General features: G+C 49.0%; 1 protein-coding gene across 1 annotated transcript in view; it reads right to left on the bottom strand.

Annotated features, from left to right (window-relative positions):
* Window positions 1-8,960, bottom strand: part of tcerg1l (transcription elongation regulator 1 like) — a gene marked incomplete at both ends in the record, with an annotated part of 25,203 nt that extends 16,243 nt beyond the window's left edge. The window contains 2 exons of the mRNA XM_083933322.1: window positions 5,135-5,171; window positions 8,801-8,960. Of these exons, the coding sequence (XP_083789448.1) occupies window positions 5,135-5,171; window positions 8,801-8,960 (197 nt within the window). The remainder of the gene's footprint in view (window positions 1-5,134; window positions 5,172-8,800) is intronic.
* Between the last annotated feature and the right edge of the window lie 3,568 nt (window positions 8,961-12,528).

Genomic DNA, 12,528 nt, shown 5'->3' with positions numbered 1-12,528 from the left:
AGGAACCACCACCCCGGTCTGCCACTCCCTCGGCACTGTCCCAGACTTCCACCAGTGTGTCAGAGACGTGTGGACCAGGACCAGGACCAGGACCAGGACCAGGACCAGGACCAGGACGGCCCCTCCAGACCCAGAGCTTTCAGCATGTGTGGATGCAGCTCATGGATCCTGGGGCTTTGCCTCTGTGGACTTGTTTCCTTCCTCAGTGACTTCTGTCAGAGATGTTGACGATGATCCCCATCAGCCTCCAGCTCTGCCTCTACAAAAGAGGGCGTGTTGGGCCCATTCAGGACTTCCTCAGAGTCCTTCCACCGCCCCATGACCTCATCAGCTGAGGGCACCAGCGTCCCGTCCTTACTGTCAACAGCTTGGACGGTTCCCCGTGTCCCCCTCCTGAGGTGCTGAATGGTGGTCCAGAAGCACCTCGGTGCCCCCCAAAGTCCTTCTCCAGGACTTCTGTGAACTCCTCCCACACCCGCTGCTTTGCCTCTGACCCAGCAGAGGCTGCAGCCCTTCAGACCTGTGGGGACCTCAGAACCACCTCCGGAGTCTTCTGGGAGACCAGATCCTGAAGGCCTCCTTCTTCAGGGGGACCCCTGACCCCCGGGGTCCACCACGGTGTTCCAGGGTCCCTGCCCCTTGAGGCACCTGAGACCTTGAGGCCACAGCTCACCGCTGCAGCTTCAGCAGTGGAAGCTCTGAACATCGCCCACTCCGGTTCGATGCCAGCAGGACTCTGGAGTCCCCTACTGGAGCCCCATGCAGGACTCCATTCAGGGTCTCCAAGAAGGCCCAAGACTCTGAACTGCTGTTCGCTGCATCTGCACCAACAACAGTCAGAGTTCCCCCCACCACCCGCAGGCTCAAGACAACACAGTGCTCAGGTTCACAGGGACACAAATCTTTCCACCACAATAAGGCGATGGTTCACAGAGAGGCGTTAAAATTCTGTCAAATTTATTAAGCGTAAAATACTGTTTGTGTGTGTGTGTGTGTGTGTGTGTGTGTGTGTTTTCTCAGAGGCATTGTTTAATCTCCTTCCCATAATCCCCTGCTCCTCTGATCCAGATGTGTGTGTGTGTGTGTGTGTGTTTGATGAGGTAATGGGTTCTGAATAGAGCTGATAAGGACACACACACACACGCACACGCACACACGCACACGCACACGCACACGCACATGCACATGCACACAGTTAATGAGCGCTGCAGAGTGGACAATGTGTAACAGGAACAAAGCGCGTCAAGTGAAAGTGAATGAAAACATATTTAATGAGGTTAATCGTCTTTTTATCCAAACAGACGTCAGAGTTTTTATAATCGATGCAGTGTCACTGACATGTTGAAACAGAGAAGACACATAACTCTCTACTCTAAAAGACTCTAAAAGACATCAATCGATTCAGTAACGGACTGAATCAATGAACCATCGTCTCTGTGACCTGTTCACGTCTGAGAGTCCTTTACAAGATGCCTCTTTCCATCTGGTCTCAACTGTTTCTTCTCCTCTGGAAGTTCAGCTTCCTGCTTATTTTCAATAATGACAGTGAGAAGCAGATTTGTCTCGCTGCTGCAGAAAACCAAAGCAGATGCTGTTGATACAGATCCACAGCAGCATGAAATCACATAGAGCCTGTTTTTAATTGACAGAGATTAAAAATCAACAACAAAGCTGCTGAACAATAAAGAAAGAGGCCCAAGGAGGTTCAACTCTGTCCGAAACGAGACAGGATACAGAAACAACGCTGTCATAAAGACTACAAGTCCCACAATGCATCTGCCACAGGACTACAAGTCCATTAATGCACCTGCAACAAGACTACAAGTCCCACAATGCATCTGCCACAGGACTACAAGTCCATTAATGCACCTGCAACAAGACTACAAGTCCCACAATGCATCTGCAACAGGACTACAAGTCCATTAATGCACCTGCAACAAGACTACAAGTCCAATAATGCACCTGAAACATGACTACAAGTGCATTAATGCACCTGCAACAGGACTACAAGTCCATTAATGCACCTGAAACATGACTACAAGTCCATTAATGCACCTGCAACAAGACTACAAGTCCCACAATGCATCTGCAACAGGACTACAAGTCCATTAATGCACCTGCAACAAGACTACAAGTCCAATAATGCACCTGAAACATGACTACAAGTCCATTAATGCACCTGAAACAAGACTACAAGTCCATTAATGCACCTGAAACATGACTACAAGTCCATTAATGCACCTGCAACAAGACTACAAGTCCCACAATGCATCTGCAACAGGACTACAAGTCCATTAATGCACCTGCAACAAGACTACAAGTCCATTAATGCAGCTGCAACAAGACTACAAGTCCATTAATGCACCTGCAACAAGACTACAAGTCCATTAATGCACCTGCAACAAGACTACAAGTCCATTAATGCACCTGCAACAAGACTACAAGTCCATTAATGCAGCTGCAACAAGACTACAAGTCCATTAATGCATCTGCAACAAGACTACAAGTCCATTAATGCAGCTGCAACAAGACTACAAGTCCATTAATGCACCTGCAACAAGACTACAAGTCCATTAATGCACCTGCAACAAGACTACAAGTCCAATAATGCAGCTGCAACAAGACTACAAGTCCATTAATGCACCTGCAACAAGACTACAAGTCCATTAATGCACCTGCAACAAGACTACAAGTCCATTAATGCACCTGCAACAAGACTACAAGTCCAATAATGCACCTGCAACAAGACTACAAGTCCATTAATGCAGCTGCAACAAGACTACAAGTCCATTAATGCACCTGCAACAAGACTACAAGTCCATTAATGCAGCTGCAACAAGACTACAAGTCCATTAATGCACCTGCAACAAGACTACAAGTCCATTAATACAGCTGCAACAAGACTACAAGTCCATTAATGCAGCTGCAACAAGACTACAAGTCCATTAATGCAGCTGCAACAAGACTACAAGTCCATTAATACAGCTGCAACAAGACTACAAGTCCATTAATGCAGCTGCAACAAGACTACAAGTCCATTAATGCACCTGCAACAAGACTACAAGTCCATTAATACAGCTGCAACAAGACTACAAGTCCATTAATGCAGCTGCAACAAGACTACAAGTCCATTAATGCAGCTGCAACAAGACTACAAGTCCATTAATGCACCTGCAACAAGACTACAAGTCCATTAATGCACCTGCAACAAGACTACAAGTCCATTAATGCACCTGCAACAAGACTACAAGTCCATTAATGCACCTGCAACAAGACTACAAGTCCATTAATGCAGCTGCAACAAGACTACAAGTCCATTAATGCACCTGCAACAAGACTACAAGTCCATTAATGCACCTGCAACAAGACTACAAGTCCATTAATGCACCTGCAACAAGACTACAAGTCCATTAATGCACCTGCAACAAGACTACAAGTCCATTAATGCACCTGCAACAAGACTACAAGTCCATTAATGCACCTGCAACAAGACTACAAGTCCAATAATGCACCTGCAACAAGACTACAAGTCCATTAATACAGCTGCAACAAGACTACAAGTCCATTAATGCACCTGCAACAAGACTACAAGTCCATTAATGCACCTGCAACAAGACTACAAGTCCATTAATGCAGCTGCAACAAGACTACAAGTCCATTAATGCAGCTGCAACAAGACTACAAGTCCATTAATGCACCTGCAACAGGACTACAAGTCCATTAATGCACCTGCAACAAGACTACAAGTCCATTAATGCACCTGCAACAAGACTACAAGTCCAATAATGCACCTGCAACAAGACTACAAGTCCATTAATGCACCTGCAACAAGACTACAAGTCCAATAATGCACCTGCAACAAGACTACAAGTCCATTAATGCAGCTGCAACAAGACTACAAGTCCATTAATGCACCTGCAACAAGACTACAAGTCCATTAATGCAGCTGCAACAAGACTACAAGTCCATTAATGCACCTGCAACAAGACTACAAGTCCATTAATGCACCTGCAACAAGACTACAAGTCCAATAATGCACCTGCAACAAGACTACAAGTCCATTAATGCACCTGCAACAAGACTACAAGTCCATTAATGCACCTGCAACAAGACTACAAGTCCAATAATGCAGCTGCAACAAGACTACAAGTCCATTAATGCACCTGCAACAAGACTACAAGTCCATTAATGCAGCTGCAACAAGACTACAAGTCCATTAATGCACCTGCAACAAGACTACAAGTCCATTAATGCACCTGCAACAAGACTACAAGTCCATTAATGCAGCTGCAACAAGACTACAAGTCCATTAATGCAGCTGCAACAAGACTACAAGTCCATTAATGCAGCTGCAACAAGGCTACAAGTCCATTAATGCCGCTGCAACAAGACTACAAGTCCATTAATGCACCTGCAACAAGACTACAAGTCCATTAATGCACCTGCAACAAGACTACAAGTCCATTAATGCAGCTGCAACAAGACTACAAGTCCATTAATGCACCTGCAACAAGACTACAAGTCCAACAATGCATCTGCAACAAGACGACAGATCCGATGATTCAGTCACATGTGTGGTGAAGTTCCATCGGCACTCGTTCCCAGGGTCCCCCACACTTCACACCCTTTTGTGGGCCCCACCCTGGGACCTCGCCCCCCCCCCCCCCCCCAGTCTAATAAAACTGGAGGCCGACCCACTGGTTTCTCTTCAGTGGTCATCAGAGTGGCTGCCTGTCATCCTGAATCCTGGAGTCTTGGTGCGGCCTGTGGCGTCCCTCGTTAACTCACACACACCGTAACAGTAACTGGTTTAATTAGCATAGCTACAACAAAGTAACAGGAGCCACAACCGAGTTCACGCTCTGAGCAGAACGAGAAGCGTCCGTGTCCTCAGACCTGCAGAACCACACAGCACCACACTTTGTTGACCTCCACCCGCAGTATTTGACACTAACTACGTGTTTTTGTCGCCTCATCCTAACATGTAGTTTAGTTTTAATGCACAACATTAACCACATGTTCCCCAGGTTTAAAACAGCAGAGTGGAGCATCAGTTGGACAGGCGGGGGACCAAGAGCATTGACAAGTGACGCCAAAGGGTCCTGATGAGGACGGGTTGAGAGTTCACACTCACCTGCTGGAGGAGGAGCTGTGAGGAGAGGCAGGTGGAGCTGAGACACAGAGAGGAGGTGAAGGGGCAGACACGTGTGCTCACAGTCTTTTGTCTTTGTTGCATCTTTTTTAACACGACCTGGAACGGGAGAAAAACATGTTGGACTGGTTCTCCATCAGCACCTGGCCCAATGTCACTTACTCACCAGCTAACCAGCTAACCAACTGACCAGCTAACCAGCTAACCAACTAACTAACTGACCAGCTAACCAGCTAACCAACTAACCAGCTAACCAACTAAACAACTAACTTACTCACCAGCTAACCAACTAACCCTAACTAACTTGCTCACCAGCTAACCAGCTAACCAACTAACCAGCTAACCAACTAACTCACTGACCAGCTAACCAACTAACTTACTCACCAGCTAACCAGCTAACCAGCTAACCAACTAACTAACTGACCAGCTAACCAGCTAACCAACTAAACAACTAACTTACTCACCAGCTAACCAACTAACCAACTAACCAGCTAACCAACTAAACAACTAACTAACTGACAAGCTAACCAGCTAACCAGCTAACCAACTAAACAACTAACTTGCTCACCAGCTAACCAACTAACCAACTAACCAGCTAACCAACTAAACAACTAACTTACTCACCAGCTAACCAACTAACCAACTAACTTGCTCACCAGCTAACCAGCTAACCAACTAAACAACTAACTTACTCACCAGCTAACCAGCTAACCAACCAGCTAAACAACTAACTAACTGACCAGCTAACCAGCTAACTAACTGACCAGCTAACCAACTAACCAGCTAACCAACTAACCAGCTAACCAGCTAACCAACTAAACAACTAACTTGCTCACCAGCTAACCAGCTAACCCTAACTAACCAGCTAACCAACTAACTCACTGACCAGCTAACCAACTAAACAACTAACTTACTCACCAGCTAACCAGCTAACCAACTAACCAACGAGCTAAACAACTAACTAACTGACCAGCTAACTAACTGACCAGCTAACCAACTAACCAGCTAACCAACTAACCAGCTAACCAGCTAACCAACCAGCTAAACAACTAACTAACTGACAAGCTATCAGCTAAACAACTAACCAACTAACCAACTAACCAGCTAACCAGCTAACCAGCTAACCAACTAAACAACTAACTTACTCACCAGCTAACCAGCTAAACAACTAACTTACTCACCAGCTAACCAGCTAACTAACTGACCGGCTAACCAACTAACCAGCTAACCAACTAACTAACTAACCAACCAACTAACCAGCTAACCAACTAACCAGCTAACCAACTAACTAACTAACCAACTAACCAGCTAACCAGCTAACCAACTAACCAACCAGCTAACCAACCAGCTAACCTGCTAAACAACTAACTAACTGACCAGCTAACCAGCTAACCAACTAACCAGCTAACCAGCTAAACAACTAACTTACTCACCAGCTAACCAGCTAAACAACAACTAACTTACTCACCAGCTAACCAGCTAACCAGCTAACTAACTGACCAACTAACTTACTAACTAACCAACTAACTAACTTAATTTACAGTATATTGAGCTGTGTATTCATGGTGCGTTTCAGTTGGACTCAGAAGTCGGGATTTCCGAGCTTCGAGTGTGGCCTTCCAACCGGAACGACCCCCGAGGTCGAATTTCTGACGCGGAAAGTTGGAGAATCCACAGAAACCCCAGAGTTGACATTTAAAGATGGCTGCCCCCTTGTAAGCGGTAAGTAGCGGCTCCTGTGATGCTGCTAAGCGTAGCTTTTATTTAGGTTTTTTAGTGACCTGTTTCTGCGGAGAAGGGTTTAAATATCAGCCGACGATGTGATGTCGTGAACGACCTTCGTAGATGTAGCCGTGATGTTTCGCCTTTTTTGGCTGTTGGCTGCTTTTTTCTGACTTTGTAACTAAAATGCTGAGAACGCGGGTGTGACGTCATTGGTTCACACGATTGCAGCTTTTTTCACTGCAACAGACGTGAAACGTCTTTGATTTCTCTGCTTCAAACATTTCAGTTCAGTTTGTTCGTTTGTGGTTTTCTGTTGTTGCGTCCAAAACTTTTGATTCAGTTTAAACTCTTCCAGCGTCTTTGTCTGCTCTTTAATCATCAGTAACCATGGAGACAGCTTTTATTAAGGTAGAGATCAGGAGAGATGCTAACAGCACGTGGCTAACAGTGGTTAGCTCGGGGCTAACAGGGGTTAGCACGGGGCGGCAGTAGCTCAGTCCATAGGTGACTTGGCTGGGAACCGAAGGGTCGCTGGTTCAAGTCCCTGTGTGGACCAAGTATGGAGCGTGGACTGGTGGCTGGAGAACTGCCAGTTCATCTCCTGGGCACTGCCGAGGTGCTGTTGAGCAAGGCACCGAACCCCCAACTGCTCGGGGCGCTGGTCACTGGCAGCCCCCTCGCTCTAACATCTCTCCTTAATTGTATGTATAGGTCCTGTTTGTGCATGTGTGTATTTCGGGCCTGTGTGTGTAACATGTATGATAATAAGAGTGAAAATTGAATTTCCCGTGTGGGATAAAATAAAGTAATTCTTCTTCTAACAGTGGTTAGCACGGTGAAGGCATTCAAAGGTCTTTTTTTAACCACTAATGCTGCTGAAAATAACAGCAAACCTCTGCAGCAGCATGAGAAGAGTCCCTACACACACACACACACACACGAGAAGAGTCCCTACACACACACCAAAGCACCAATGGGCTCCTTCCACTGTAATGGACTTTACTATGAGAGATTTTCAGATTAAAAGCATATTCCTAAACATGTTAACAGTAGGGACTCAGATTTTCATAATAAAAGCATATTTATAAACATGTTAACAGTAGGGACTCAGATTTTCAGATTAAAAGCATATTCATAAACATGTTAACATTAGGGACTCAAATTTTCAGATTAAAAGCATATTCATAAACATGTTAACAGTAGGGACTCAGATTTTCAGATTAAAAGCATATTCATAAACATTTAAAAAGTAGGGACTCAGATTTTCAGATTAAAAGCATATTCATAAACATTTAAAAAGTAGGGACTCAGATTTTCAGAATAAAAGCATATTCATAAACATCGATAGATATAAAACATTTCTGCTGCCTCAGATCTGAAGCAGCAGAAATTTCCCATCATGCTCCACTGGGTGATTTTAAATGGACCAATCATCTTCACATTATCGGTGACAGCACTTTTGTGTATCTCAGCAGAAACAACACACATTCACGGTCTCTGGACAGAGAGCAGGAGCCAATCAGGACCCAGCAAAGAGCACTGTTGTCATGGCAACATGGCAGACGTGAATGCAGTATCCCCGAAACACATCTGTCCTCCAGAGTCACTGGTTTGATTCCAGATGAAGAAAGAAATGATGCCTCTCACAATAAATGTGCACAATGAGAATAAAGAAGCTCCGCCTCCATTTAGAGCGGACTCCTCTGATTGGCCAAACTCTTCTGTCTTGTGTGCGTGCTCACAACCCTAACCCGTGCGGGATGTGACGGACATCATCACACCAGGTGCACCAACCACACGTGACTCTTTTGAGATGTGTGATGCATGAGGAGGCGCTAACAGAGCAGACTTGTTTCTGATTGGACAGATGATCTAATCAGCCAATCAAAAGGCTCCGCCTGGTCCTGTGAAGTGGCGTCTTACCTGAGAGGGGAGGGGACGGCAGCAGGCGCTTCCTGTGGGCGAGTCTGTCTGGCCACTGGGTGACGTGATTGGTCAGGAGGGCGGGTTTATCTCTCCTCTGGAACACGCCCACTTCCTCTGGAGGGATCCAGCCTTCAGCTAGCTGCAAACATGTTAGCATGTTAGCATCATAGTAATGTGTGTGTGAGCGTGAGAGTGTTGATGTTTGTGTGTACCTTGGGAAGAGGAAGAGGAGGAAGAGGAGGATGAAGAGGTGAAGAGCAATAGAACGAAGGGACGACAGGAACCACTTCCACTGCCGGACGTTCCCACTGAAACAACAAACACAGTTTCATGCTTTCACTTTTTTCTCTGGGAGGTTCTCCTCTGGCCCCTGAAAGGCCTGGCCCCTGAGCAACCTGGCCCCTGAGCAGCCTGGCCCCTGAGCAGCCTGGCCCCTGAGCAGCCTGGCCCCTGAACAGCCAGGACCCTGAACAGCCAGGACCCTGAACAGCCTGGCCCCTGAACAGCCAGGACCCTGAACAGCCTGGACCCTGAACAGCCTGGCCCCTGAACAGCCAGGACCCTGAACAGCCAGGACCCTGAACAGCCTGGCCCCTGAACAGCCAGGACCCTGAACAGCCTGGCCCCTGAACAGCCAGGCCCCTGAACAGCCTGGCCCCTGAACAGCCTGGCCCCTGAACAGCCTGGCCCCTGAACAGCCTGGCCCCTGAACAGCCTGGCCCCTGAACAGCCAGGCCCCTGAACAGCCTGGACCCTGAGCAGCCTGGCCTGTGTCGTCCCATGATTGTATCTTCACTGCTCGAAACCGATGGAGTCCGTCCTCTCAGACACACAAACACAGGTGGACAGTTGGAGACCGTCCTCTCAGACAGACAAACACAGGTGGAGTCCGTCCTCTCAGACAGACAAACACAGGTGGACAGGTGGAGTCCGTCCTCTCAGACAGACAAACACAGGTGGAGTCCGTCCTCTCAGACAGACAAACACAGGTGGAGACCGTCCTCTCAGACAGACAAACACAGGTGGACAGGTGGAGACCGTCCTCTCAGACAGACAAACACAGGTGGAGTCCGTCCTCTCAGACAGACAAACACAGGTGGACAGATGGAGTCCGTCCTCTCAGACAGACAAACACAGGTGGAGTCCGTCCTCTCAGACAGACAAACACAGGTGGACAGTCGGAGTCCGTCCTCTCAGACAGACAAACACAGGTGGACAGGTGGAGTCCGTCCTCTCAGACAGTCAAACACAGGTGGAGACCGTCCTCTCAGACAGACAAACACAGGTGGAGACCGTCCTCTCAGACAGACAAACACAGGTGGACAGGTGGAGTCCGTCCTCTCAGACAGACAAACACAGGTGGAGTCCGTCCTCTCAGACAGACAAACACAGGTGGACAGATGGAGTCCGTCCTCTCAGACAGACAAACACAGGTGGAGTCCGTCCTCTCAGACAGACAAACACAGGTGAAATCCGTCCGTTCAGACACACAAACACAGGTGGACAGGTGGAGACCGTCCTCTCAGACAGACAAACACAGGTGGAGTCCGTCCTCTCAGACAGTCAAACACAGGTGGAGACCGTCCTCTCAGACAGACAAACACAGGTGGAGAGATGGAGTCCGTCCTCTCAGACACACAAACACAGGTGGAGTCCGTCCTCTCAGACAGACAAACACAGGTGGAGTCCGTCCTCTCACACAGACAAACACAGGTGGACAGGTGGAGTCCGTCCTCTCAGACAGACAAACACAGGTGGACAGGTGGAGTCCGTCCTCTCACACAGACAAACACAGGTGGACAGGTGGAGTCCGTCCTCTCAGACAGACAAACACAGGTGGACAGGTGGAGTCCGTCCTCTCAGACAGACAAACACAGGTGGACAGATGGAGTCCGTCCTCTCAGACAGACAAACACAGGTGGAGTCCGTCCTCTCAGACAGTCAAACACAGGTGGAGACCGTCCTCTCAGACAGACAAACACAGGTGGACAGGTGGAGTCCGTCCTCTCAGACAGTCAAACACAGGTGGAGACCGTCCTCTCAGACAGACAAACACAGGTGGACAGGTGGAGTCCGTCCTCTCAGACAGACAAACACAGGTGGACAGATGGAGTCCGTCCTCTCAGACAGTCAAACACAGGTGGATAGGTGGAGTCAGTCCTCTCAGACAGACAAACACAGGTGGATAGGTGGAGTCCGTCCTCTCAGACAGACAAACACAGGTGGACAGGTGGAGTCCGTCCTCTCAGACAGACAAACACAGGTGGAGACCGTCCTCTCAGACAGACAAACACAGGTGGACAGGTGGAGTCCGTCCTCTCAGACAGACAAACACAGGTGGACAGGTGGAGTCAGTCCTCTCAGACAGACAAACACAGGTGGACAGGTGGAGTCCGTCCTCTCAGACAGATAAACACAGGTGGAGTCCGTCCTCTCAGACAGACAAACACAGGTGGAGTCCGTCCTCTCAGACAGACAAACACAGGTGGAGTCCGTCCTCTCAGACAGACAAACACAGGTGGACAGGTGGAGTCCGTCCTCTCAGACAGACAAACACAGGTGGAGTCCGTCCTCTCAGACAGACAAACACAGGTGGAGTCCGTCCTCTCAGACAGACAAACACAGGTGGACAGGTGGAGTCCGTCCTCTCAGACAGACAAACACAGGTGGACAGGTGGAGTCCGTCCTCTCAGACAGACAAACACAGGTGGAGAGGAGGCAGAACTCACTGAGACACTTCGGATCAGAGGGAATAATCTCTGTGTTCGAGCTGAAACTGAACTAATCACATGAGGGGACCGAGGCGGGGGCCGAGGCGGGGGCCGAGGCGGGGAACGAGGCGGGGACCGAGGCGGGGAACGAGGCGGGGGCCGAGGCGGGGAACGAGGCGGGGACCGAGGCGGGGAACGAGGCGGGGACCGAGGCGGGGAACGAGGCGGGGACCGAGGCGGGGACCGAGGCGGGGACCGAGGCGGGGAACGAGTCGGGGACCGAGGCGGGGACCGAGGCGGGGACCGAGGCGGGGAACGAGGCGGGGACCGAGGCGGGGACCGAGGCGGGGACCGAGGCGGGGACCGAGGCGGGGACTGAGGCTGGGACCGAGGCGGGGACTGAGGCAGCTCCAGGGAGACGGTTTAAAGCAGAGCTACTGTCACAGTTTCACAGACCACAGACGACATGAGGACGAGTCTCCAGACAAACCTCTGAGAAAGATCTTCAGGACTGAACCACTGAGAGAGAGCACCTGAGGATTATGGGTAATGTAGTCTATGATCTGTTTGTGACTTTCATGCAGAGAGAAGGTATCAGGTGTGTGTGTTACCTGTATCAGGCGTGTGTGTTCAGGTATCCACACAGCTGGGGGGTAGAACACCAGAGGTGGTGTGGCCAACCAGAGCCAGGGGGGGGCGGGGTCACTGCTGAAGGGCAGCCAGGGTGCTGTTGTGGTTACCATGCCAACCGGCTGACTTTCAAACCTCGAGACCGGCAGCATCATGATGACACCACCTGACGGACAAACAGACCAATCAGAACCAACGATCACAGATTAATGGGTCAGTCAGGCTCCGTTCACACGCCAGTTCCACTGACCTGGGTCAGACCCCATATCTGACCCCATATCTGATCTGACCCCATATCTGACCCCATATCAGATCTGACCCCATATCTGACCCCATATCTGATCTGACCCCATATCTGACCCCATATCTGATCTGACCCTATAT

This window comes from Echiichthys vipera (genome assembly GCF_963691815.1).
Source record: "Echiichthys vipera genome assembly, chromosome: 18".
NCBI lineage: Eukaryota > Metazoa > Chordata > Actinopteri > Perciformes > Trachinidae > Echiichthys > Echiichthys vipera.
Note: the sequence above shows the minus strand (reverse complement) of the source record. Positions and strands in the feature narration are given on the sequence as shown.